General features: G+C 44.7%; 1 protein-coding gene across 1 annotated transcript in view; it reads left to right on the forward strand.

The window, feature by feature from the left end:
• ETS1 (ETS proto-oncogene 1, transcription factor) overlaps positions 1 to 27,102 on the forward strand; it is a 137,370-nt gene that overhangs the window by 103,511 nt on the left and 6,757 nt on the right. Inside the window, 5 exon segments of the mRNA XM_056544306.1 lie at positions 18,258 to 18,377; positions 20,554 to 20,754; positions 21,767 to 21,844; positions 23,538 to 23,786; positions 25,446 to 25,706. Coding sequence (XP_056400281.1) covers positions 18,258 to 18,377; positions 20,554 to 20,754; positions 21,767 to 21,844; positions 23,538 to 23,786; positions 25,446 to 25,706 — 909 coding nt within the window.

A 27,102-nucleotide genomic window follows, 5' to 3' on the forward strand; every position in this document is an offset into this window, starting at 1 on the left:
TACATTATTACACAGGGTGTGTGTGGGAGGGGGTGTGACTATGCTGTATGTGTTATTATATGGAGTGTTATATTATTACACAGTGGGGTGATTGTATACGATGATATTATATGGAGTGTTCCATTATTACACAGTGGGGGTGACTGTATACGATGATATTACATGGAGTGTTCCATTATTACACAGTGGGGTGATTGTATACGATGATATTACATGGAGTGTTCCATTATTACACAGTGGGGGTGACTGTATACGATGATATTACATTATTACACAGTGGGGGTGACTGTATACGATGATATTATATGGAATGTTACATTATTACACAGTGGGGTGATTGTATACGATGATATTATATGGAGTGTTCCATTATTACACAGTGGGGGTGACTGTATATGATGATATTACATGGAATGTTACATTATTACACAGTGGGGTGATTGTATAAGATGATATTATATGGAATGTTCCATTATTACACAGTGGGGTGATTGTATACGATGATATTATATGGAGTGTTCCATTATTACACAGTGGGGGTGACTGTATACGATGATATTACATGCAGTGTTACAATATAACGGTGATGTGGTAGTGACTATATGATATGTGTTATTATTATACGGAGTGTTACATTATTACACAGTGGGGGTGACTGTATACGATGATATTACATTATTACACAGTGGGGGTGACTGTATACGATGATATTATATGGAATGTTACATTATTACACAGTGGGGTGATTGTATACGATGATATTATATGGAGTGTTCCATTATTACACAGTGGGGGTGACTGTATATGATGATATTACATGGAATGTTACATTATTACACAGTGGGGTGATTGTATAAGATGATATTATATGGAATGTTCCATTATTACACAGTGGGGTGATTGTATACGATGATATTATATGGAGTGTTCCATTATTACACAGTGGGGGTGACTGTATACGATGATATTACATGCAGTGTTACAATATAACGGTGATGTGGTAGTGACTATATGATATGTGTTATTATTATACGGAGTGTTACATTGTTGCAGTGTAAGGTAGAAGTTTTGTGGGCGGGCCTGCGTTATCCGCTCTTCCTATTGGTCTCCGCAGTGTAAGCCCCGCCCGGTGTCAGGCCCCGCCCCGCCCTCTCCCCGCCCGGTTCTCTCTCTCTCTCTCTCTCGGTCAGGACGGAGCTCAGTAGAGCGGATTACAATAGAGAGACGGGCGGGCGGCACATTCCGGAGCCATGAAAGCGGCGCTAGACCTCAAGCCCACCCTGACCATCATCAAGACCGAGAAGCCGGAGTATGAGTCCTACTCCTGTGCCGGTGAGTGTGAGTCCGGGCGGGCGGGTGGTGGGTCCCCCCGGTCCCGCACATAGACCCCCACACAGAGGCCACTGTGCCCGACATCACCGGCACTGTGCTGAGGGTGCCAGCAGTGGGCATCATGTAACCTTTCACTGTACTAATGTGCCACCAATAGACTTCATTTATAACATTTCACTGTACTAATGTGCCACCACTGGGCATCATTTATAACATTTCTATGTTCTGGAGCCACCAATAGACATCATTTATAACCTCTCTCTGTTCTGGAGCCACCACTGGGCATCATTTATAACATTTCTATGTTCTGGTGCCACCACTAGGCATCGTTTAACCCCTCACTTCTCTGGTGCCACCACTAGGCATCGTTTAACCCTTCACTTCTCTGGTGCCACCAATAGACATCATTTATAATCCTTCACTTCTCTGGTGCCACCACTAGGCATCGTTTAACCCTTCACTTCTCTGGTGCCACCACTAGGCATCATTTAACCCTTCACTTCTCTGGTGCCACCACTAGGCATCGTTTAACCCTTCACTTCTGTGGTCCCACCAATAGACTTCACTTTTTTTGATGCCACTACTAGGCATCATTTAACCCTTCACTTTTTTTTTATGCCACTACTAGGCATCATTTAACCCTTCACTTTTTTTTTATGCCACTACTAGGCATCATTTAACCCTTCACTTTTCTGGTGCCACCACTAAGCATCATTTAACCCTTCACTGTCCGGACAGTGCCATAACCAGGCATCGTTTAACTCTTTGCAGCACTGATGGTGCCAATACCGGACATTGCGATCCTTTCGCTGTCCTGAGTGTGTCACCACTGGGCATTGTTAACCCTTTACTTTTTTGATAATTCCAACACTTAAGGATTGCACCACCAGGCATCATTTATTCATAACACTTGTTAAGATCTCACCACTGGGCATCATTAACCCATTACACTTATGATACCACCACTGGGCATCAGTAGCAGATTAACCATTACATTTCCTGATATTCTTGTTGCTCTGCATTGGACCCTGTATGGGGTGCCTGGCACATTGTTGGGCAGTGCATGGGGTCCTCCCCCCCCTCCCCTCTGGCTCTGTGCAGTAATTGGATGTAATGGATGCGGTTCCAGCTGCTGGTGACCTGCAGGAGGGGGGAGCCGGGTCATGAATCTCAGGCCGCAGATAAAGAGATTACAGTAATCTGATTAGTTCTCTGTGATCGGCTGAATGTTACAAGTCATGGATACATCAGGCCCTGGAGTCAGCGCTGAGACTGCATCTGCTGCCACACCTCTTGGGCGCAGGCCCTGTGTGGTGGGGACTGAAGACTCAGTTTTCTACCAGGTCAATAACACAGAAGTTATTAACCATTATATCATTCAGTGGGGTCCCTGGCTCCAGCATCAGGCGCTCTGTGCTGGGGGGCAATGGGGACTGGACGTCTCTCCTCGACCCTCCTGACTTTAGCCAGGTCAGAATCACCCTATCCTCTCTTTTAGTGTTCCCCGTCCTGTGGCATGTCTTGAAGATTTATCAATGACTTAAGCCTAGGTGTCCAACCTTTGGTCCTTCAGCTTTTGCAAAACTACAACCCACAGCATGCTCGGACAGCCGTTGGCTGTTCGAGCATGCTGGGAGTTGTAGTTTTGCAACAACCGCAGCTGCCCTAGATTTTAGAAGTTGTAGTTTTAGCAGCTGGAGTGCCAAGGGTTGGGGAATGATACTCCATATTTATTCATAAATCCATGAGACATGGAATACATATATATTAGTCTTGTGCCTTGGGCCGTCACCTGCACTATGAGGTTTAGTCTACATAATTACAAAGGAGCCTATCTGCAGTTGTTTCCCATCCCATAGGTGCAGGTACATGGGATCTTCTCACACTATTAGCATTTTCTCTCTGGTTGATCTTATAACTTTTGGTCATATCGAAGAAGTTACATTGTGTCCAGCTCAGATAATCAGTGTCACTTGAGAGAATTTTTCCTATTGTCTATGCGGCGGTGGGGGTGGGGGGTGATAAGGTGTAAACAGTCTGCAGATCAGAGCCAGTCAGGTCCTCACCCCGCCCGGTCTGTGGTCCTTGGCCAGATAAGACCTGATGACAGGGCTCATTGCTTCTCTTTGTCTTCATTACAAGTCAGATTGAGCCGCAGATAACGTGGATCCCCCCCCTCCCCCCCAAAGATCTTATACATTTTACAGTAGGATCTGGCCGTCTGTTGTCAGGATTGCGGCCCCAGTCATAAAGCTTGGACATTATCTAGCTGAGGCATGAGATGGATGACCTGTACCAATGTGAGGAGTCAGCTGTTGACAGGAAGAAAACTTCCTCTCTCTCTTTGGTCTTGGAGCAGCGATGTGATGATGAAAGGATTGGGACCTTCTGAAGTTGAAGGCATTGTGATGCTCCAGTCTTGGTGTAGGGGTGATGGAGACAGTCTTGGATTAGTAGTAGGGATTGTGATGCTCCAGTCTTGGTGTAGGGGTGATGGAGACAGTCTTGGATTAGTAGTAGGGATTGTGATGGTCGAGTCTTGGATTAGGGATGATGGAGGCAGTCTTGGATTAGTAGTAGGGATTGTGATGGTCCAGTCTTGGTTTAGGGATGATGGAGGCAGTCTTGGATTAGTAGTAGGGATTGTGATGGTCCAGTCTTGGATTACGGGCGATGGAGGCAGTCTTGGATTAGTAGTAGGGATTGTGATGGTCCAGTCTTGGATTAGGGGTGATGGAGGCAGTCTTGGAGCAGTAGTCGGTAATGATGTAGGGATTGTGAAGATCCAGTCTTGGATTAATAGTAGAAATGTAGGGAGTCTTGAATAAGTAGTAGGGAAGTTATTGGGTTGTCCAGTCTTGTATTAGTGGTAGGGATAGTGACAAAGTAGTCTTGGATTCGTAATAGGGATTGTGACCTCCTAATCTTGGAGCAGTAGTGAGGATAATGTAGGGATTGTGACGCTCCATCTTGGATTCGTAGTAGGGATTGTGTCCTACTAGTCTTAGATTGGTAGTAGGGATTGTGACTCTCGGTTTTGTATTGGTAGTAGGGATTGTGACTCTTGGGTTTGTATTAATAGTATGGACTGTGACCTTCTTGTCTTGGATTAGTAGTAGGTGATGATGATGTAGGGATTGTGAAGATCCAGTCTTGGATTAGTAGTAGAAATGTAGGAGTCTTGAATAAGTAGTAGGGCTGTTATAGGGTGGTCCAGTCTTGGATTTGTGATAGGAATAGTGACATAGTAGTCTTAGATTGGTAGTAGGGATTGTGACTCTATAGGTTTGCATTATCAGTAGGGATTGTGACTATCTAGGTTTGTATTAATAATGTAGGGATTGTGACGCTCCATCTTGGATTCATAGTAGGGATTGTGTCCTACTAGTCTTAGATTGGTAGTAGGGATTGTGACTCTGATAGGTTTGTATTAATAGTAGGGATAGTGACCTTCTTGTCTTGTAGTAGTAGGTGATGATGTAGGGACTATGAAGGTCCAGTCTGGGATTTGTGGTAGGGATTGTGACTCTCTAGGTTTGTATTATTAGTAGGGTTTGTGACTCTCTAGGTTTGAATTATCAGTAGGGATTGTGACTATCTAGGTTTGTATTAATAATGTAGGGATTGTGACGCTCCATCTAGGATTCATAGTAGGGATTGTGTCCTACTAGTCTTAGATTGGTAGTAGGGATTGTGACTCTCTAGGTTTGTATTAATAGTAGGGATAGTGACCTTCTTGTCTTGTAGTAGTAGGTGATGATGTAGGGACTATGAAGGTCCAGTCTTGGATTTGTGGTAGGGATTGTGACCTTCTAGTCTTGAATTACTAGTTTGGACAATGTAGGGATTGTGACCTAGTCCTGGAGTAACAGTGGGGATGGTGTAGACTAGGGATTTGGACTCTTTGTTCTGGTTGTAGATATTCAGGTTTATATGTAGAATAAGCTCCTTCCCTATGTCTCCCTAATCTGTCTCCAGAGCAGATGATGATTGGGAAACACTGGGCAGGTTTCTCTCCTCTGGAATTTTGGAATCTGATGACATCATCACTATCTTCCCCCATCAGTGTAGGGATTGCACAACTTATCTTAGCCCATCTTTGAGGTTAGGACAGTGACCTCCGTACATGTGCTGTATAAGTGTGTATAAGCTTCTAGGTGTGGACAGGGAATGGGGGTTTCTAAAAATAGTTTGTCCTGGTGACGGACTAGGACAGACCTTTTTAAGATTTGTTTTGTCTGTTTTTAGTATTGTTTGTTGTTGTTTATCACTATTAAGTGAGCAGTCAGAAAGGGCACCAAAATAAGGGAGTGCATAATGCAAATGACCAATCTCCTATTAAGACGCATGGAGTAATTACGTGGATTTACTGTCATTTCTTACTTTGCACAATGTAGCTCTTAGGCTGGGTTCACACTGTGGAATTTCTGGGCAGAATTTCTGCCAGAGATCGAGCCGGCAGCATTAGGACCGCACAGACTACATTGCAGTCCCCATAGATGGCAATGCATTTCTGAGCAGATCTCCCAAAAGATCCACCAAGAAATGCATTGCAGTCTATGGGGGCAGCAATGCAGTCTGCTAGGTCCTAGTGCCGCCGGCTCAATCTCCGGCATAAATTCTGCCCAGAATTTCTGCAGTGTGAACCCAGCCTAAGGGTCTATTCACAAGACTGAATTTCGCTGGCAGAATTTTGCCTCAAATTAAAGCCCATAGACTTCTATGGGATTCTGCACTCCCATTCACACTTTTGAATTTCAGAAGTGTGAATGGGAGTGCAGAATCCCATAGAAGTTTATGGGCTTTAATTTGAGGTGGAACTCCGCAAGCGGAAATTCTGCTGTGTGAATAGACCCTTACTTTGCGCACTGTAGCTCTCTCTGAGAAGGAGTGGCCTTAAAGGGATACTCCATTGGGGGGGGGGGGGGAATTTTTCTAGCTCAACTGGTGTCAGAAAGTTAAACAGATATGTAAATTACTTCTATTTAAAAATCTTAATCCTTCCTGTACTTATCAGCTGCTGTATACTACAGAGGAAGTTCTTTTCTTTTTGAATTTCCTTTCTGTCTGACCACAGTGCTCTCTGCTGACACCTCTGTCCATGTCGGGAACTATCCAGAGCATGAACAAACCTTCATGGCAAACCTCTCCTGCTCTGGACAGTTCCTGATACCGACAGAGGTGTCGGCAGAGAGCACTGTGGTCAGACTGAAAAGAAATGAAAAAAAGAAAATAACTTCCTGTGGAGCATACAGCAGCTGATAAGTACTGGAAGGGTTAATATTTTTAAATCTAAGTAATTTACAAATCTGTTTAACTTTCTGGCATCAGTTGATTTAAAAAATAAAATAAAAATAGTTTTCCAGCAGGGTACCCCTTTAATAAGTATTTGCATGCTTGCTCTCGTTAGAAGAGTCCATGTGGTAGCCGCCACCTTGTAATAATATGCTCAGGGTAATAAAATTAACACATTCCCCTAAGTGACTCTTTTAGGCGACATGACTAAGGCTTCTGCTTTGTGTCTTTTCCCTGAATTCTGGTTCATCTCTTTTACTCAGTGCAATAAAGTGCACTCAACCAGTATAAAGGGCTCTCAGAGTCTTTGTGTGGGTGTTTGATTAGGATTATTGGGCCGAGACTCAGAAGAGTGCACAGCTCTGTATGCTCTGTGGTCAGGGGAGCCGGCCCTGGAGTGGTTTCACACCTCTTTTTTAGAGCAGCATCTCTATGTCACTGACATTTGTGCGTTCTACACCATCCTCATCATCCTTGGTAAGAAGTGTGGTCAGCTTTATTCTGCCACACAAATAGCAGCTGACATCCGAAGGGGACGGCAAGGTTTTCAATGGTTATATCTGGTGTATTCTGTATCATAGAAACATTCTGTCCAATGGTAGTGACACTTGGGGTCTTCTAAATAAGATTGGGGGGGGGGGGGGTCACTGTTCTTTCTGGTTTGTTCTTTAGAAATCTTGAGCCCTACATTTTTAGGAGCCACTTGCCACAGAAACTGCGCCACACTGGTCCACAGGTTGTATGTGGTATTGCAGCTAAGCCATTTTCAGTTAAATGGGCACTCTCATTAAAACTCATTTTTGCTATTGCACACCTTGTGGTAAATAAAACATGTTTCTTTCTAATATACCGTACTTTGTTAAAAAAAAATAAGTAAAAAATAAAAAGTTTTAAATGTTTTATTTGTTTAAAAAAGCTGCCACTAGGTGTCTCCCTACTTGTCCAGAGCACATTTTACCCCATCTCTGGCATGACAGAAGTCCAAAATCAGTAAATGCTGATTGGTGTGTGTGCAGCCTTATCCAATCATAGCTCATCTCACACACTGAATTGCTCTGGGCTGTGTGTAGCAGAGTGAGGGAGGAAGTTCTCCCCTGTATGGCCTCAGATGATGTCACGCCTGCTGGGTAACACCCCTTCCCAGTCTGTGAATCTGACTGAGCAGAAAGTACAGAGCAATATCAAGGTAGAAAACTAAAAAAATAATAAAAATTAAAGGCAGGGGGTGGTTTATCATGATGGGGGCAGTGAACTGGGAGGATTATAAAATTGAACAAGATCATGAGAGGTACTCTTTAAAGGGGTATTCCATGAAAAAAAAAATGTTTGTTTCATATCAACTGGCTCCAGAAAGTTAAACAGATTTGTAAATTACTTCTATTAAAAAAATCTTAATCCTTCCAGTACTTATCAGCTGTTTAAAGTTGAGTTGTTCTTTTCTGTCTGACAACAGTGCTCTCTGCTGACACCTCTGTCTGTCTCAGGAACTGTCCAGAACAGGAGAGGTTTGCTATGGGTATTTGCTGCTACTCTGGACAGTTCCTGAGACAGAGGTGTCAGCAGAGAGCACTGTTGTCAGACAGAAAAGAACAACTCAACTTCAACATCTGATAAATACTGGAAGGATTAAGATTTTTTAATAGAAGTCATTTACAAATCTTTTTAACTTTCTGGAGCCAGTTGCAAAGAATTTTTTATTTTTTCTCTCCATGGAATACCCCATTAAGCAAATCTTAGCTGCAATACCAGACACAACCCATAGACAGGTGTGGTTCTGCTCCTGTAGCCATATTTATTTATTTATTTATTTATTTTAATCTATGGTGCATGGTTACTAACAATATGGAAAGCTGTGTTCTTAAAAGCTCTAGCAACCTCTAATCACCATATTACAGTTTATTCCAGAGAGGCCCCACTATTCTGCTGGTGAGGTCACTGTGTACATTACTTATCCTGTATTATACTCCAGAGCTATACTCACTATTCTGCTGGTGAGGTCACTGTGTACATACGTTACTTATCCTGTACTGATCCTGAGTAACATCCTGTATTATACTCCATAGCTGTACTCACTATTCTGCTGGTGGGGTCACTGTGTAAATTACATTACATTACTTATCCTGTACTGATCCTGAGTTATATCCTGTATTATACTCCAGAGCTGTACTCACTATTCTGCTGGTGGGGTCACTGTGTACATACATTACATTACTTATCCTGTACTGATCCTGAGTTATATCCTGTATTATACTCCAGAGCTGCATTCACTATTCTGCTGGTGGGGTCACTGTGTACATACATTACTTATCCTGTACTGATCCTGAGTTATATCCTGTATTCTACTCCAGAGCTGTACTCACTATTCTGCTGGTGAGGTCACTGTGTACATACATTACATTACTTATCCTGTACTGGTCCTGAGTTATATCGTGTATTCTACTCCAGAGCTGTATTTACTATTCTGCTGGTGGAGTCACTGTGTACATACATTACATTACTTATCCTGTACTGATCCTGAGTTATATCCTGTATTATACTCCAGAGCTGTACTCACTATTCTGCTGGTGGAGTCACTGTGTACACACATTACATTACTTATCCTGTATTGATCCTGAGTTATATCCTGTATTATACTCCAGAGCTGTACTCACTATTCTGCTGGTGGAGTAACTGTGTGTATACAGATGTGTGAATGAGGCCTTACAGTAGAGCTAAGATAGTCTTCAGACTCTTTTTGCTGACATCCTCATTGGTTGTGGCAGGACCTGTGTACGGTGAGACATCTCTTGTGCTCATGGTGTACATGTCTTCTGGCAGATCAGGTGACCACTGTGATGGATGATCAGTGAGGCTCTCCGGACACTATGACGTTGACATGTGGGGAGAACATTGAGCTCAACTTCTCGGACCCCTTATATCTAGTGCTTCAAATTCTAGGGTGGTGGTCTCCAAACTGTGGACCTCCAGATTGTGCACATCTACAAATCCCAGCATGCCCGGACAGCCAGCGTTTGGAGCCCTGTGTCATGGCGGCCGGGCCTGCTGGTAAACGACTGTGCATATTGAAGTCTGTTTGGAATGTTTCCCACATGTCTGGGTGATGGGATGTTGTGATAATGGAGTCATGACATCTTGTGAGCGTGAGGTGGGACAGACATTCAGCCCCTATCTGGGGGGGGGGGGGGGGGGGTGAGAAGATTTTGCCCCGGTTCCCTAAGGGAGCAGCAAAACAAGACTGTGAGAAGAAATTCCTGTGAGGAGGCTGCTCGTATGACTGAAATGACTTCCATATGAAAGGGGCACCGCTGGGGGTGTGAGAAATTTGTTCTTGGGAGTGGGAATCAGTGGGTGCTGCAATCTGCCTCCTCTGAAGCCACATGTGAGAGGGTAACCATCAGGACCCTTTAACCCTCCCACAGCCTCGCCAGCGCCGCAGCGCATCATTCCAGTCCAGTTCCCACATTACCAGAGAGTGTAAATGTCATGTGCTGTGTGTGTGAAGCCTGTTGGCCAGGAGGGGGTTAATCAGGCAGTGTGGGAATATCTGGGAAGTGCAGTCAATCTGGCTGTAGAAGAAGGAGCAGTGACTGCGCTCCCATGCACGCTGTGACGACAGACTGGTGGTCTCACGTTACACTGGTATGACTCAATCATAGGAGGTGGAGAGAGGGGACGTTAACCCTGACACATCTGGAGGCACCAACGGCGCCCACAGCGCATTTTTATGAGCAGGCCTTAAATTACGTAAAGTCCCGATCTCCGCTTACTGTGAGACTTGAGGGCCCCTCAAGTTTGTAACAACCAGAAAAAGAGAGAGGGAGGCAGAAATGAATTGGCACTGAATGTATCCCTGCTATAAATGCAACATTGTTGGTATGCGGACAATGGGTGGAGATGGAGCGGGTATATCCTAATTCGGATCCTAGGAGGTGCTTCACGGAAACAAACGATATTTTGAATGTGTAGGTACCAAGAAAAGGGAAAACGGAGCACTCACCCGGTACGTATCCTCAACGGTTGGCTGGTCCTCAAACAGGGTCTTCGGCAGGGAGGCGGTAGATGGAACGGGGGGAGCTCAGATGCCGGCCACGGCAGTGGCCGGCATCTGAGCTCCCCCCGTTCCATCTACCGCCTCCCTGCCGAAGACCCTGCTTGGGGACCAGCCAACCCTTGAGGACACGTCCCGGGTGAGTGCTCTGTTTTCGATTTTCTTGGTACCTACACAGTTCTTCCATTTTACTGTTGACCTAATAAGAATGGTGTCTGTTGCCTCCAGTCCCTGCAGTGTTTGACATTTATTTATACATTTTTTTTTTTTTTTTAATATTTCCTTGTCATTTGTTGACCCAAGCCCCCCACATTGTGTGCAGTAGTGGCCCACCTCCCAGTACGAAGATGTCAGGGGTCCATTCGTCCAGGCCAGGCCTCATGGAGCCATATGTGCCCGATCGGCGCAGAGCCAGGGATTAGGTTGGGTACATGGAGTCCACGTGTGCCGCTTGTAACAATGTGTCGCCCATTGTGTTTCATCTGAAGTGCTTCCCAGCATCAAGGGCGACTTCTCTTTGTATGAGCCCCTGACTACTGTGCTAATCCCCCGTAATCTTCTCTAATCCCACGTGAGTTTCGTGAGAGCAGCCCACCAGCCGAGCCCGGCATGGAATATGAGCCGAGGGCTCGTGTTAGTCACAGTGCGGTGACATAGGAGAAGCGGCAGTCAATGATACACAGTACAATGACCCTTTAGTGACCATTGTGGAGCGGGTGGGGCACACTCTCTTTACAGTGGCGCCATTATTATATATTTACAAGAGTCGGGTAACGATTTGATCATGGTACCGCAGCATTTCAGCTCTGCAGCCTTGTCAGCATAAGTTCTGCTCTGCATCGGTTTGGGTTATTTCACATGTCACGTGCCTATGGCAACTCTAAGGCTGTGTTCACACGCCAGAATTTCTGCACGGAATTCTGCATGAATTTATAGCCAATATGCTTCAATGGGATTCTGCTGTCCCATTCACGCTGCAGAACTTCTGCTGCAGGAATTCTATTGAAGTGAATGGACAATTACATTTTTGCGGATTTTATAGCAGAATTCTGTGCAGAAATTCTGCTGTGTGGACATAGCCTGACACTTTAAAGGGGTACTCCGCTGTTCAGCGTTTGGAACAATCTGTTCCAAACGCTGGAGCTGGTGCCGGAAGCTCGTGACGTCATAGCTAGAGATGAGCGAACTTACTGTAAATTCGATTCGTCACGAACTTCTCGGCTCGGCAGTTGATGACTTATCCTGCATAAATTAGTTCAGCTTTCAGGTGCTCCCGTGGGCTGGAAAAGGTGGATACAGTCCTAGGAAAGAGTCTCCAATAACTGTATCCACCTTTTCCAGCCCACCGGAGCACCTGAAGGCTGAACTAATTTATGCAGGAAAAGTCATCAACTGCCGAGCCGAGAAGTTCGTGACGAATCGAATTTACTGTAAGTTCGCTCATCTCTAGTCATAGCCATGCCCCCTTATGCCATCATAGCCACGCCCCCTCAATGCAAGTCTATGGGAGTCTATCCCATAGACTTGCATTGAGAAGGTGGGGCGTGACATCATGAGGGGGTGGGGCTATGATGTCACAAGCTCCCGGCATCGGCTCCAGTGTTTGGAACAGTTTGTACCAAGCGCTGAGCAGCGGAGTACCCCTTTAGGGTGCGTTCACATGTGCATATTTTTGATGCAGATCTGCTGCAGATCTTGCTGCTGCAGATCTTGCTGCTGCAGATCTTGCTGCTGCAGATCTTGCTGCTGCAGATCTTGCTGCTGCAGATCTTGCTGCTGCAGATTTTGCTGCTGCAGATTTTGCTGCCCATTGACTTTAATGGGCAGCAAAATCTGCAGAAGCAAATCTGCAGCAGATCTGCATCAAAAATGCGCACGTGTGAACGCACCCTTAAAGTGTCAGGCTATGTTGACACGGCAGAATTTCTGCACAGAATTCTGCTATAAATTCCCCACACATGAGCAGTTGACGGGCTGTGGATCTGCAATATTAGGCCAATTCACTTGGGACTAACCAAGTCCGATTTCTTTTTCATGGTCCGGATCTATAGTCTTAAAAATCAATCAACATTTTCTATTACACCATTCGTTTGTTTTGTAGACTTTTAAAGGGACTAGATGGAGATATTGTAGTGGAGTTTGCAAAATCCTCATCTAATGGTGTGAATGTGTGAACAGGGCCTTATTGTATCAGAGGACTAGTAAATAAGACATAGGTGCACAGCTTGTTACAGTGTATCAGTCTGCTCCTCTACTGTCACTTTTGTATGTTGTCAAATTGGGTTTTCAGCCTCTAGGTGGAGATTGTATTTCATTTCACTGACAGCAGGCAGAGATCTTGTAAATGGTGATATAGAAAGAGAAAGTAAATTAGTTGAATCTCTCAATATTCAGAGACTGGAAAATCCCCTTCATGGAGGAGCAGAGAGAGAAAGAAAGCATCCGGAAGATAGAAGTGCGTTGTAAAGCCCATCGCCATATGATGGAGCCTAATACATTGACCCATGTTCACACCTTACTCATGGGGCCCACAAAATATGTAGAAAAGGAAAGAAAAAAAAAAAAGATACTTCTCTCATAACCAGTCTGGATATTGGATCTCAGTGCAGTGTTTGGGGGAAAAGCCCAAATGACAAGGTCCCCATTTAGAGACATCGAAAACAATAGAAATGGTGTCGCCAGCATTAAATATAATGTAGAAAAAACATGGATAAAATGTACTGTGAAACGAGCTGTTTTTTTTAATTATTTTTTTATGATTTTTATTATTTTTACTTTAAAAGCGTAGCTTTCATCAAAAAAAACTTTTGATATATTATAGATTAATGTCTGCAGAATAACTTTCCAATAGAATACCGTAACAATCCAATAGCAAAATATGCTTCTTTCTTTTCTATCAGGGAGCAGTGCTGAGCTTGTCTGTGTCCCGGCTGCAGTCTGAAATTTACGACTCCCAACATGAGTCTGTAATCTATTTTTGTTTTAAAAAAGCTTGCGGCCAGAACTGGTAGGGAGACCCCTCCCCTAGTGGTAATTTTTTCAAAGTGGAAAATTTCATAGAAAGAAGCATATTTTTTAATAACACGCTATTGAAAAGTTATTCTGCACATATTAATCTATAATATATCAAAAGTTTTTTTGATGAAAGGTACCCTTTAAGGATTTTAACCCGGAAGCTGTTACCAGCATTTTTATTGTCTCAATGTCTTTTGTCTGCACTGCTGCCCAGAGGCCCATGGATAACCTATGGGGTGAAAGAAGAGAAAGGGGAGGGGAGGTTCAGCATTTATAATGTAACTATATAGAAGCAAATAAAATCTTAAAGTGATAATTGAAAATGACAACCAATCTGCAGCTGTCATGTTATAGAGCAGAAGAAGCTGAGCAGATTGATATCAAGTTTTGTGGGAAAAACTAGTTATATAGTAAATTTCTGCTCATTTTGGGCTAAGGAGTCATGTGGGTGGTGCAAATTAGTGACTGACAGCTATCTGTATAAGTGTGCTGCCTATCACTGATTAGCACCGCCCACATGACTACTTCGCTCCGGAATGAGCAGATTTCCATAAACAAATGAAAAGTCATCCTATAACTCTTCCCATAAAATTAACGCATATATATCTATATATATATATAATATATATATATATATAACAATATACTGTCTTCAGACTGCACTGTGTTTTCAGTATGACAGGTTCCCTTTAAATCTAGGTGATACAATTATTCATGTCAAATAAATTATATTCCATGTCCTCTTCCCTGCCAATGAGAGGGTGAGGTGCTGGATGTCTTATCCCCCAAATTCTGCTCCAGGGAAAGTATTACCTGAGGTGAAGCTGTGACTTTCAGTCCCCCCCAACCCCAGTCTTGATCAGGAACCGCCACCCCATTTAAATCAGCTGGTGCCAGAAAGTTAAACAGATTTGTGAATTACTTCTATTAAAAAAATCTTAATCCTTCCAGTACTTATTAGCTGCTGAATACTGCAGAGGAAATTGTTTTCTTTTTGGAACACAGAGCTCTCTGCTGACATCATGACCACAGTGCTCTCTGCTGACCTCATGACCACAGAGTGCTCTCTGCTGACATCTCTGTCCATTTTAGGAACTGTCCAGAGCAGCATATGTTTTCTATTGGGGATTTTCTCCTACTCTGGACAGTTCTTAAAATGGACAGAGATGTCAGCAGAGAGCACTGTGCTCGTGATGTCAGCAGAGAACACTGTGCTTGTGATGTCAGCAGACAGCTCTGTGTTCCAAAAAGAAAATAATTTCCTCTGTAGTATTCTGCAGCTAATAAGTACTGGAAGGATTAAGACTTTTTAATAGAAGCAATTGATAAAAAAAAAAAAAAAAAAGTTTTCCACCGGAGTACCCCTTTAAGGCAGTGTTTTCCAACCAGGATGCCTCCAGCTGTTGCAAAACTACAACTCCCAGCATGCCGGGACAGCCGTTGGCTGTCCGGGCATGCTGGGAGTTGTAGTTTTGCAACAGCTGGAGGCACCCTGGTTGGGAAACACTTGTTTATAGGAAGGCACATGAGGCAGTAGCTTATTCCTGCAGAATCCCCCCCCCCCCCCAGCAGTTCGCTGAGATCTTTATCATTTTGTGCCAATGCAGGGTCGGTGTCCTAGAGCCTCATCCACAATGGTTTATGAGCCAAGTAAGGACAGAAGGGACGTTCCTGGAGCAGCCTGAGGGGCCACATTCATGCCGGTATAATGCGGCCCCAGACGCTAAGTCACTGAAACCCTGAGCTGCTATTATAGGCCAGGAGAGGACAGGTGAATGCAGTGCATTGCTATCTGTTATCAGCCATTTACTACATCCCTGCCCCCCCCCCCTACTTTGTGTCAGACATCTCCATTTCTGGGATCCTGCAGACACATTTGCATTCATATGTGCGACCGATATATAGATACGGTATGTGTGTGTGTGTATATATATATATAGCTGCTGATATTATGATGTGACCATTCTCCATGCTGTTATGTATTCCGGACTAAGGCTGTAGCCTGGTGTGATGGTTTGACCTGCATATAGTAGTATGTGGCTTATACTGGGTAAGTGCTGGTATTTCGGTTTCTGAGTTATAAACCTGGACTAAAATTTGAGCATTGAAGAAGGTTGATTGCTGTCAGGGCATTCTAGGAGTTGTAGTTCCCCACAGGTTGGAGGTAGAGATAAAATGGTTGTGGTGCCTCCTGCACACGGTGAAGCCGATTTATCATCACTGCCATAAATGTCATAAATCTACAACCAGAAAATCTATCACATGGGTGCAAGATGTATGATACATTTACTGCATCCAGCTGGACAGGATAGCATTGTAGTGGTGGGGGAACTGTCCATATGCGGGGACTGTCTATATGCGGAGGGGGACTGTCTATATACAGGGGTGGGGGAACTGTCCATATACAGGGATGGGGGAACTGTCTATATGCGGGGGCAGAGGGGAACTGTCTATTTGTGGGGGGGGGACGGACTGTCTATATGCGGGGGGGGACTGTCTATATGCGGGGGGGGGACTGTCTATATGGGGGTGCGGAGAGGGGACTGTCTATATGGGGGTGCGGAGGGGGGACTGTCTATATGGGGGTGCGGAGGGGGGACTGTCTATATGGGGGTGTGGAGGGGGGACTGTCTATATGGGGGTGTGGAGGGGGGACTGTCTATATGGGGGTGCGAAGGGGGGACTGTCTATATGGGGGTGCGGAGGGGGGACTGTCTATAATGGGGGTGCGGAGGGGGGGACTGTCTATATGAAGGGGGGGACTGTCTATATGTGGGGAGGGGGGACTGTCTATATGTGGGGAGGGGGGACTGTCTATATGTGGGGAGGGGGGACTGTCTATATGTGGGGAGGGGGGACTGTCCATATACGGGGGGGGGGCTGTCCACATGAAGGGGGGGGGGGGTTGTCTTTGGATCATTGCTCATGTTACCTGAACAGTGTCACCAGTCTATGGGACAGATCTCTATTGATCGGATCCATTCTGGCCGTCGCTGATACGATTTGTCTTTCCCAGTTGGATTTCAATTTGTCGTTTTCAGCCTGAACAATAATTGCGACACCATGTTGTGAGTCAGTGTAGATTAATACACCCCCATAAACATGGAGCCTGGATTAACCCTGCAGTGGCTGTATACACCACACATGGCGCTGCTCTCTTGTTAGGTGGGGGGGTTCTGTATACTTGGCGCGGTGCAGTGTGTCAGGATGCGCTGCTCCAGAATTGGCTGTGAGATTTGGCAGATCATCTGTTCCTAGAGGTAAATCTGGGATTGTCAGGTTCTGTGTAGAGGCGGCTCGACATTTGGCAGCCGAGAGCACTGTATGACACAGCAGACTGTTTCTGGAAGGAGTCTCCATTATTATTATTCCGATTATTAAAAGCATCATTGAGGCTACAATACGATCCTCCATAAAATGTTCTCAGGACATCAGTGCAGGATGTCGGTGACCCGGTCTGGTGGGGAAATCTGTGTTCTCTTTTGTTGGATAGAAAGTGTTCTCATATACCATTAAAGGACCAGGCCCATGTAAATAAAGCTTAAAGGGGTACTCCGGTGGAAAACTTTTTTTTTTTTTTTTTTTTTTAATCGACTGGTGCCAGAAAGTTAAACAGATTTGTAAATTACTTCTATTAAAAAATCTTAATCCTTCCAGTACTTATTGGCTGCTACATACTACAGAGGAAATGGTTTTCTTTTTGTAACACAGAGCTCTCTGCTGACATCATGACCACAGTGCTCTCTGCTGACATCTCTGTCCATTTTAGGAACTGTCCAGAGCAGCATATGGTTTCTATGGGGATTTTCTCCTGGACAGTTCTTAAAATGGACAGAGATGTCAGCAGAGAGCACTGTGCTCGTGATGTCTGCAGAGAGCTCTGTGTTCCAAAAAGAAAAGAATTTCCTCTGCAGTATTCAGCAGCTAATAAGTACTAGAAGGATTAAGATTTTTTAATAGAAGTAATTTACAAATCTGTTTAACTTTCTGGCAACAGTTGATTTAAAAAAAACGGAGTACCCCTTTAACTACCATATAATAAACATTTGACAACATAGTAATACACTTGGGACTTAATTCCTCACCATCTGCAAGATTTCTGCTTGCTGTCAACAAATAGAGACATTCTCATGTACAGACGTAGGATGAAAACCTGTAAGAAGCGTATAACTCTCACAGTTGTGTTTGTCACAAATTGTGTTCTGTCTGGGAATGTTTGGGCTTCTCATTGAAGATTTCCAGAATTGGCAATATTGCTTTAGACCAGTGTTTCCAAAACCAGGGTGCCTCCAGCTGTTGCAAATCTACAACTCCCAGCATGCCCGGACAGCCTTCGGCTGTCCGGGAATGCTAGGAGTTGTAGTTTTGCAACAGCTGGAGGCACCCTGGTTGGGAAACACTGCTTTAGACCTTCAGCAGTGAGTAGCATTTGATTGGCACGGATTTTCACTGACTACAGTGAGTATGTTTTAGCCAATAGTCTTTTATATCTTTAGTCAGCTTATATGGAAGAGTGTAAATGTTATTGGATATCCTCCCTAATAGGCTCTTGTGTCTTTTCTTGCAGATATGGAGTGTGCGGACGTGCCCCTCCTGACACCCAGCAGTAAGGAGATGATGTCTCAGGCTCTTCGGGCCACCTTCAGTGGCTTCACCAAGGAGCAGCAACGCCTCAGCATTCCCATTGGTGAGACTTATGAATAATCTTCTAGTATAGATTAGTGCATGTAGAGATAGATAGATAGATAGATAGGGAGAGGGAGAGGGAGAGATGATATATAGATATAGAGAGAGGGAGAGAGATATTAGATATAGAGAGAGATAATGTATGTGTGTGTGTATATATAATATATATATCTATAGATATATAGATATATAGAGAGAGATTAGAGAGATAAAATATACGGTATATAGAGACATTAGATAGAGAGATAAAATATATATATATATATATATATATATATATATATATATATATATATATATATATATATATATATATATACCATATATACTCGAGTATAAGCCGACCCGAGTATAAGCCGAGACCCCTAATTTTAACCCAAAATCCCAGGAAAAGTTATTGACTCGAGTATAAGCCTAGGGTGGGAAATACCTCATCCCCCCCTGTCATCATCCAGACCCGTCATTAACATCCTCATCATCATCCCCTTGTCATCATCCCACACATCCCCCCTTCATCATCCCCTTATCATCCCACACATCCCCCCTTCATCATCCCCTTATCATCCCACACATCCCCCCTTCATCATCCCCTTATCATCCCACACATCCCCCCTTCATCATCCCCTTATCATACCACACATCCCCCCTTCATCATCCCCTTATCATCCCACACATCCCCCCTTCATCATCCCCTTATCATCCCACACATCCCCCCTTCATCATCCCCTTATCATCCCACACATCCCCCCTTCATCATCCCCTTATCATCCCACACCCCCCCCCCCTTCATCATCCCCACACCCCCCCCCCCCTTCATCATCCCCACACCCCCCCTTCATCATCCTCTTCTCATCATTCGCCCTCAGTGGTCTTCAACCTGCGGACCTCCAGAGGTTTCAAAACTACAACTCCCAGCAAGCCCGGGCAGCCATCGGCTGTCCGGGCTTGCTGGGAGTTGTAGTTTTGAAACCTCCGGAGGTCCGCAGGTTGAAGACCACTGCGGCCTTCAACATCATCCAGCCCCCCTCTCACCCCCTTTAGTTCTGAGTACTCACCTCCGCTCGGCGCTGGTCCGGTCCTGCAGGGCTGTCCGGTGAGGAGGTGGTCCGGTGAGGAGGTGGTCCGGTGGGGAGGTGGTCCGGTGGGGAGGTGGTCCGGGCTGCTATCTTCACCGGGGGCGCCTCTTCTCCGCGCTTCCGGCCCGGAATAGAGCCGTTGCCTTGGCAATGACGCAGAATTACGTTGGCAATGAACGCACCTCTGCGTCGTTGTCACGGCAACGTGACTATTCTGAGGCCGGGCCCGAAGCGCTTAGAAGAGGCCTCCCCGGTGAAGATAGCAGCCCGGAACCACTATCCCACCGGACCACCTCCTCACCGGACAGTCCTGCAGGACCGGACCAGCGCCGAGCGGAGGTGAGTACTCAGAACTAAAGGGGGGTGAGAGGGGGCTGGATGATGTTGAAGGCCGCAGTGGTCTTCAACCTGCGGACCTCCGGAGGTTTCAAAACTACAACTCCCAGCAAGCCCGGACAGCCGATGGCTGCCCGGGCTTGCTGTGAGTTGTAGTTTTGAAACCTCTGGAGGTCCGCAGGTTGAAGACCACTGCGGGTGGGGGAGTTCACTCGAGTATAAGCCGAGGGGGGTGTTTTCAGCACGAAAAATCGTGCTGAAAAACTCGGCCTATACTCGAGTATATACGGTATATTATGAGAGAGAGCTAGAGAGAGAGATTTAGAGAGAGAGAGAGCTAGAGATATTAGATAGATAGATATTAGATAGAGAGATAATATATAAAAAAAAAAAAAATATATATATATATATATATATATATATATATAGATAGATAGATAGATAGATAGATAGATAGAGAGAGAGAGCGCTAGAGATATTAGATAGATAGATATATATAGATTAGATAGATAGATATACAGATAGATATATATATCTGTGTGTGTGTATGTATGTGTGTATGTATGTATATATATATATAATAAATATATATATATATATATATATATATATATATATACACACATACATATATAATGGGGAGAGAGAGAGAGAATATTCTGCAGCCAGATCCAGATCTAATTTACAGAAGTGAAGGATTCTGGGGTATGATGTAGTGCCGCCGCTCACAGTGTATGACTAATTTCTCTGCCATCTTTCTACCAGATCCTCGAGAATGGACGGACGCTCACGTCAGGGACTGGGTGTCATGGGCAGTGAACGAGTTCACCTTAAAGGGTGTAGACTTCCAGAAGTTCCACATGAGCGGAGCAGCGCTGTGCGCCCTCGGGAAGGAATGTTTCCTGGAATTGGCACCGGATTTCGTAGGAGACATCTTATGGGAACACTTAGAAATCTTACAGAAAGGTAACGTATATGAGTGATGTCGTGTGGTGGTGGTGGGGCTTGATACAGAGCATCTTATGCGATGCGGTTATTGACAGTGTTTTTTTTTTTTTTTTTCGTTTTTACATTGGAAACATTTTAGAAGCAACATGTTTCACGTGCAAAAACCACACTGCAAAACTGTGGTGATTCACAGTAAAACGCGTGCTTACACAGGTACATGTGAACACTGTAATCGGCCAACGAACAAGCAAACGCTTTATGTGCTGATCGCATTGTTTTAACCTTTAAAAAAATCAACCCTCGGCCGCACGTTTCCCTGTATAATAGGAGATGTGCTGCTGACGACTAATAGTAAAAGGCCACATAAATGATCCTGTGATTGTTTGTGTGGCCCTTCCCATCAGATGCTTAAAGGGGTACTCCACTGGCCAACATTCGGAACTGAATATTCCGAATGCTGTTTTCGTGCATGCGGGGGATGACCACGCCCCTCATGATGTCACTACCACGCCCCTCAATGCAAGTCTATGGGAGGGGGCGTCACGCCCCCTCCCATAGACTTGCATTGAGGGGGCGTGGCCCACCCCCGCAGCATAAAAACAGTGTTTGGAACATTTAGTTCCGAGCGCTGTCCAGTGGAGTACCCCTTTAGGCCATGTAATTGACTTTGTAAGTGAGCGCCGTTCTAGAAGATCGCACTCATTTACACTGGACCTTGGGCCATGTAACGTGTGGCTTGGGCCCTAAAGCTGTTTTACCACACTGACATTAAATTGCATTTTTTTCCCCCATATAAATCTTACACAATTATTAGAACAGTCAGGTGGCAATTTCCTTTAGACAATACATGCGCCACTGTAATTGTTTCCGTGTTGCAGTCTAGTTATATTTTAGGCAATTAAAAAAAATGTATCTAAAATAAACTGCGCCTTTTAACGTACTGGTGGCAGTGAGATTGTGTTTCCTTCCATAGCTCTTTGTAATACATTTCTTTCTTTTTCTTTAACTTCTTTTTCACCATTTGGCCCAGAAGATTCAAAACTGTATCAAACCAGTGAGCTGGCCCCAGCATATCCCGAGTCCAGATACAGCTCCGAGTACTTCATCAGTGAGTATTACAGAAGTCTCTCCGAATGTTACTTGTGGCCATGTTAGTTGGTTTCGTTCGCAGCTTTTAAAGGAGATGTCCGGCGCAGACTTTTTCTATTCCGTCCTGCCCGAGCTGCAAAAAAAAACAAAACAAACTTTCACTTACCTCCATATGTTCCTCCCCCGGAGCTCTGCAACAGCTGATTGGTCGGCCGGGCTGTTTACTTCCTACTTCCTTTAGCCCGGGACATCACACAGCGCTTCAGCCTATCACCGGCCGCAGTGATGTCCCGCCTCGGCCAGTGATAGGCTGAAGCACTGTGTGACGTACTGGGCTAAAGGAAGTAGGAAGCAGACAGCCCGGCCGACCAATCAGCTGTTGCGGAGCTCCGGGAGAACATATGGAGGTAAGTGAAAGTTTGTTTTGTCTTTTTTTGCTGCCCGGGCAGGACGGAATAGAAAAAGTCTGCGCCAGACATCTCCTTTAATCCGTTTCACGACACTGTAAACTTTGACCACAGCAATTACTGTAGTGTTGTTTTGTTTGTTTTTTAAATATATAACCACAATGCAGGTATGAAAGTGCCCTTCTGCTTTAGTCAAAAATCAGCCAAATTGCAGACACTCATGTGTATGACAGGTATTTTGACTCTCCCCCAAACCCCCCCCCCCGACAGATGAACAGTGCCTTACCTCTCCTTTCCCTGTTTACAACACTTAAAGGGGGTATGCCACTGGAAAACTTTTTTTTTTTTTTTTTTTTTTTTAATAATCCGGTGCCAGAAAGTTAAAGATTTGTAAATGACTTTTATTAAAAAACCTTAATCCTTCCAGTAATTATCAGCTGCTGTTACGATCCACCAGAAGTGCTTTACTTTCTGAACTTCCTTTCTGCCTGACCACAGTGCTCTCTGCTGACATCTCTGTCCATTTTAGGAACTGTTCAGCGTACAAGCAAAGCCCCATAACAAACCTCTCCTGCTCTGGACCGTTCCTAAAATGGACAGAGGTGTCAGCAGAGAGCACTGTGGTCGGGCAGAAAGGAAGTTCAAAAAGTAAAGAACTTCCTGTGGATCATAACAGCAGCTGATAATTACTGGAAGGATTAAGATTTTTTTAATAGAAGTAATTTAGAAATCTGTAGTCTTGAATAAGAAAAAAGCATGGAGCACTGACCGTATTGGAGATCATAAACCATCCATGTATAAAGGTGGGGAGAGCGGTCGTCTGTGGAGACTTGTGGACCGTGTCACGTGTTAGTGCTTCTTCAGGCGCTAACGCTTGCTACGGTCCGTATTGGGTCTGTAGTCATCTGCAGTTATCCAAGGTTGCTACATTTACCTGAGGTATATATAGAAAGTTGCATTATCCCCATGCTGTCTCTATGTAGAAGATTATAATTTACAAATGTGTTCTAACTTTCTGCCACCAGTGGATTAAAAAAAAATAATAATAAAAAGTGTTCCAGTGGAGTACCCCTTTAAATATAAGCTCATGCCGAACATTCCTGTATATGGGGAGATAGAGATAACTATCGCAGTGATTTGTAAAGGCACATTTCTGTATTTACATGTCGTGTTTGGTATGTGGTATCAGGCACTGTATATGTGCATGTATCCGGAGCACGGACCCCCTTCAGATCAACTACAAAGGCAAAGCAACTCCCTAGGGTTCTGGGATGTGACTGATGTAAATCATGTGATGTATTGCAGGTTACGGCATAGAACATCCACAGTGTGTGCCGCCATCAGAGTTCTCCGAACCCAGCTTCATCACAGAATCCTACCAGACCCTGCACCCTATCAGCTCAGAGGAGCTTTTGTCTCTGAAATATGAGACCGAATACCCCTCTCCGCTCCTGCGAGACCCTTTACTGCCCGACTCGCTCCACGGGGACTACTTCACTATCAAGCAGGAAGTCGTGTCTCCAGATAACATGTGTGTGGGACGGATTAGCCGAGGTAAGGCGGCGAGAGGGGTATGAGGACAATCTGTGATGGTGATTATAGAAAGACTCCTCTAGTGACTGTCAAATTAATAAGATCTGAAAATAATGTAAAACCAGCGTCAATGTACAAAACGTAGATCAGCTGCTGCAGGAATCCGGCAAGAAGAAAGTTACGTGAATGGTTGTGGAGTCTTCTGGTGACTTTCACATCATCACCGTGACTGATCTTTTGAGGAAATCCTGTCAGCTCAAGGACAAATTCTATCCAGAAATGTTTAATGAATGAGTCTTGTGCATGCCTTAGTCATGTATAGTCAGGGTAGCAAATATCTGCTTACAGTCGTATGAGTCGTGTGGAATTGGAATAGAAACGGGATTGTGGATGGCAACAGAGTAGAAGAGACTTCTGAGCATGCAGCTCCTGTGTAGATCTATTGCAATCTCTGTTTTTGAAAAATAATTTGACATAATACACATAATCTATATATACAGCCATAGGTTTAGGATCTGCAGATTGATGCTTACACCTGTCATGTTGTTGGTAAAATAATATTTTGATATCTATGTTCTCTGTATATATAATTTTCTAACTTTAGATGGTGTTGGCCGGTTTTATCTAGTTTCAATTAACCATTGGCTTAGTCCTGGCCAGCGCCCAGATATGCTCGAAAACTATCCAAATGACCTTGGTAAATAATGAGGTTTTTGTTGGATAACAATCTTTTACTATGATAAGGAAGAAAGTGTAAAGTAACCCTGTGATTGGTTATAAAGTTATACACCATTATCCACCGGGGTTCCTTAGCCAATAAGCTTACACTTAGAGTGTTGCCATATACAACGGCTGTAATCTATTTTGGGGTATGATTTTCTTCTGCGGAGCAGTTTTTTCTGTATGTAAGAGAACATTCACTTGTATCGATACTAGGGATCGACCGATTATCGGTTTGGCCGATATTCATGATTTTGGACGTTATCGGTATCGGCAATTACCTTCCCGATAATGCCCTGCCCATCGCACGCCGCCCCCACCGCCGCTGCCCCATTGCCTCCCCCATCCCCGGTTTTATAATTACCTGTTCCTGGGGTCTGGGGCCTGCGCTACTTCTTGCTCCTGCTGCGTCCTGCGTTACGCTGTGCACTGCGTAGTGCAATGACAAGTGACGTCCTCAACGCAACGTCACAGTGACAGCTCAGGACGGGAGCCAGAAGTAGCGCGGGCCCCGGACCCCGGGAACAGGTAATTATAAAACCGGGGATGGGGGGAGGCAATGGGGCAATGGTGGTGGGGGGTGGCGTGCGGTGGGGGTCGCATCAGTGGCGGTTGTTGGTAGGACCCCCGGACAGACGGGGAGAGAAGCGGGCGGCGGCGGTCTCTGGCCCAGCAAAAGCCGCTGCAGTTCATTGATTTAAAGAGCCCGCTTTAAATCAATGATCTGCAGCGGCTTCTTCGGGCCGGGCGGGGGTGGAGAAATAGCCGATAGCTTATACCGGATAGCTTATACCGGTCATCGGCCTTAAAGTCCACAGATTATCGGCCCTAAAAAATCTATATCAATCGATCCCTAATCGATACATATGAATTAAATCTGTCTGCTAATCAACACGGCTAGAGTTGACTGATCACAGAGAGAAATGGATCCTAACACGTGTCTTTCTTCACTCCGGATAGGTAAGCTTGGGGGACAGGAGTCGTTTGAAAGCATTGAGAGTCATGACAGCTGTGACCGTCTCACCCAGTCCTGGAGCAGTCAGTCTTCCTACAACAGCCTACAGCGCGTTCCCTCGTACGACAGCTTCGACTCTGAGGACTACCAGCCTGCACTGCCCAACCACAAACCCAAAGGAACCTTCAAGGACTATGTGAGAGACAGAGCCGAGCTGAATAAGGACAAGCCAGTCATCCCCGCCGCCGCCCTGGCCGGATACACAGGTACAGATCTTACCGTACGATACATTATGAAAGTTTGCTGTGCAGTGAGGCGGAGGAAATCCTTTGAGGTGCCAGGGCGTGGGGCTGATACATACTAAGCTGCACAGTAACCTGCTTCATCGGTGTGATGTGTAAATGCCTTAAATTCCAGCTGCAGTTGGTATGGAAGATGAGAACTGGGACTACACACTGCCTGGTAGTGAGTGGGTGGAGGGGGGCGCCTGACACTCCTCGCTGCAGATTCTTAAAATGGGTCATGATTTCTGTCCCTGATAAGTAAACCCGAAGCTTCGCCTGAGACAACATCAAAAATAGCTTTTTTTTTTTTCCGTTGTATGTCACTTTCACACCTTCTTCTGTGTGACTGAGGTGATAGCATCTGAGGCGCTGAGAACCATGTTCAGCTCACTATGTGCAGCTGAGAAGTGTTAGCCATGGAGAACACATGAGATGCTTACAGAAAGTCATTAAAGGGGTACTCAGGTGAAAAACTTTTTTTTTTTTTTTTTTTTTAATCAACTGGTGCTAGAAAGTTAAACAGATTTGTAAATTACTTCTTTTAAAAAATCTTAATCCTTCCTGTACTTATTAGCTGCTGAATACTACAGCGGAAATTATTTTCTTTTTGAAACACAGAGCTCTCTGCTGTCATCATGAGCACAGTGCTCTCTGCTGACATCTCTGTCCGTTTTAGGAACTGTCCAGAACAGCATATGTTTGCTATGGGGATTTCCTTTTACTCTGGACAGTTCCTAAAATGGACAGAGATGTCAGCAGAGAGCACTGTGCTCGTGATGTCAGCAGAGAGCTCTGTGTTTCAAATGGAAAAGAATTTCCAATGTAGTATTCAGCAGCTAATAAGTACAGGAAGGATTAAGATTTTTTAATAGAAGTCATTTACAAATCTGTTTAACTTTCTGGCACCAGTTGGTTTAAAAAAAAAAAGTTTTTCACCGGAGTACCCCTTTTAAGAAGAACCACAGCTGATATTTGAGGTCCTATGTCAGTGTTTCCCAACCAGGGTGCCTCCAGGTGTTGCAAAACTACAACTCCCAGCATGCCTGGACAGCCTTCGGCTGTCCAGGCATGCTGGGAGTTGTAGTTTTGCAACATCTGGAGGCACCCTGGTTGGGAAACACTGTCCTCTGTGAAAGCAAATGCACAGAGTTTCTCATAGCAACCAATCAGATTCCACAATGAGAACAGATATACGTTCATATTCATCCATTGGGATACTTACATGCAGCATTTATCACCTCAGTAAGAGCGATTCGGAGAGGTCCTCCTCTGTTACCGTATTGTCTTTCATTACTGCATCGCAGTGGTTCAGGTTACTATATCACTATGACACCCCTTGTTACTGTAATGCCATGGTCCCCTCACTGCAGTATCATAA

This window comes from Hyla sarda, chromosome 10 (assembly GCF_029499605.1).
Source record: "Hyla sarda isolate aHylSar1 chromosome 10, aHylSar1.hap1, whole genome shotgun sequence".
Taxonomy (NCBI): Eukaryota; Metazoa; Chordata; class Amphibia; order Anura; family Hylidae; genus Hyla; species Hyla sarda.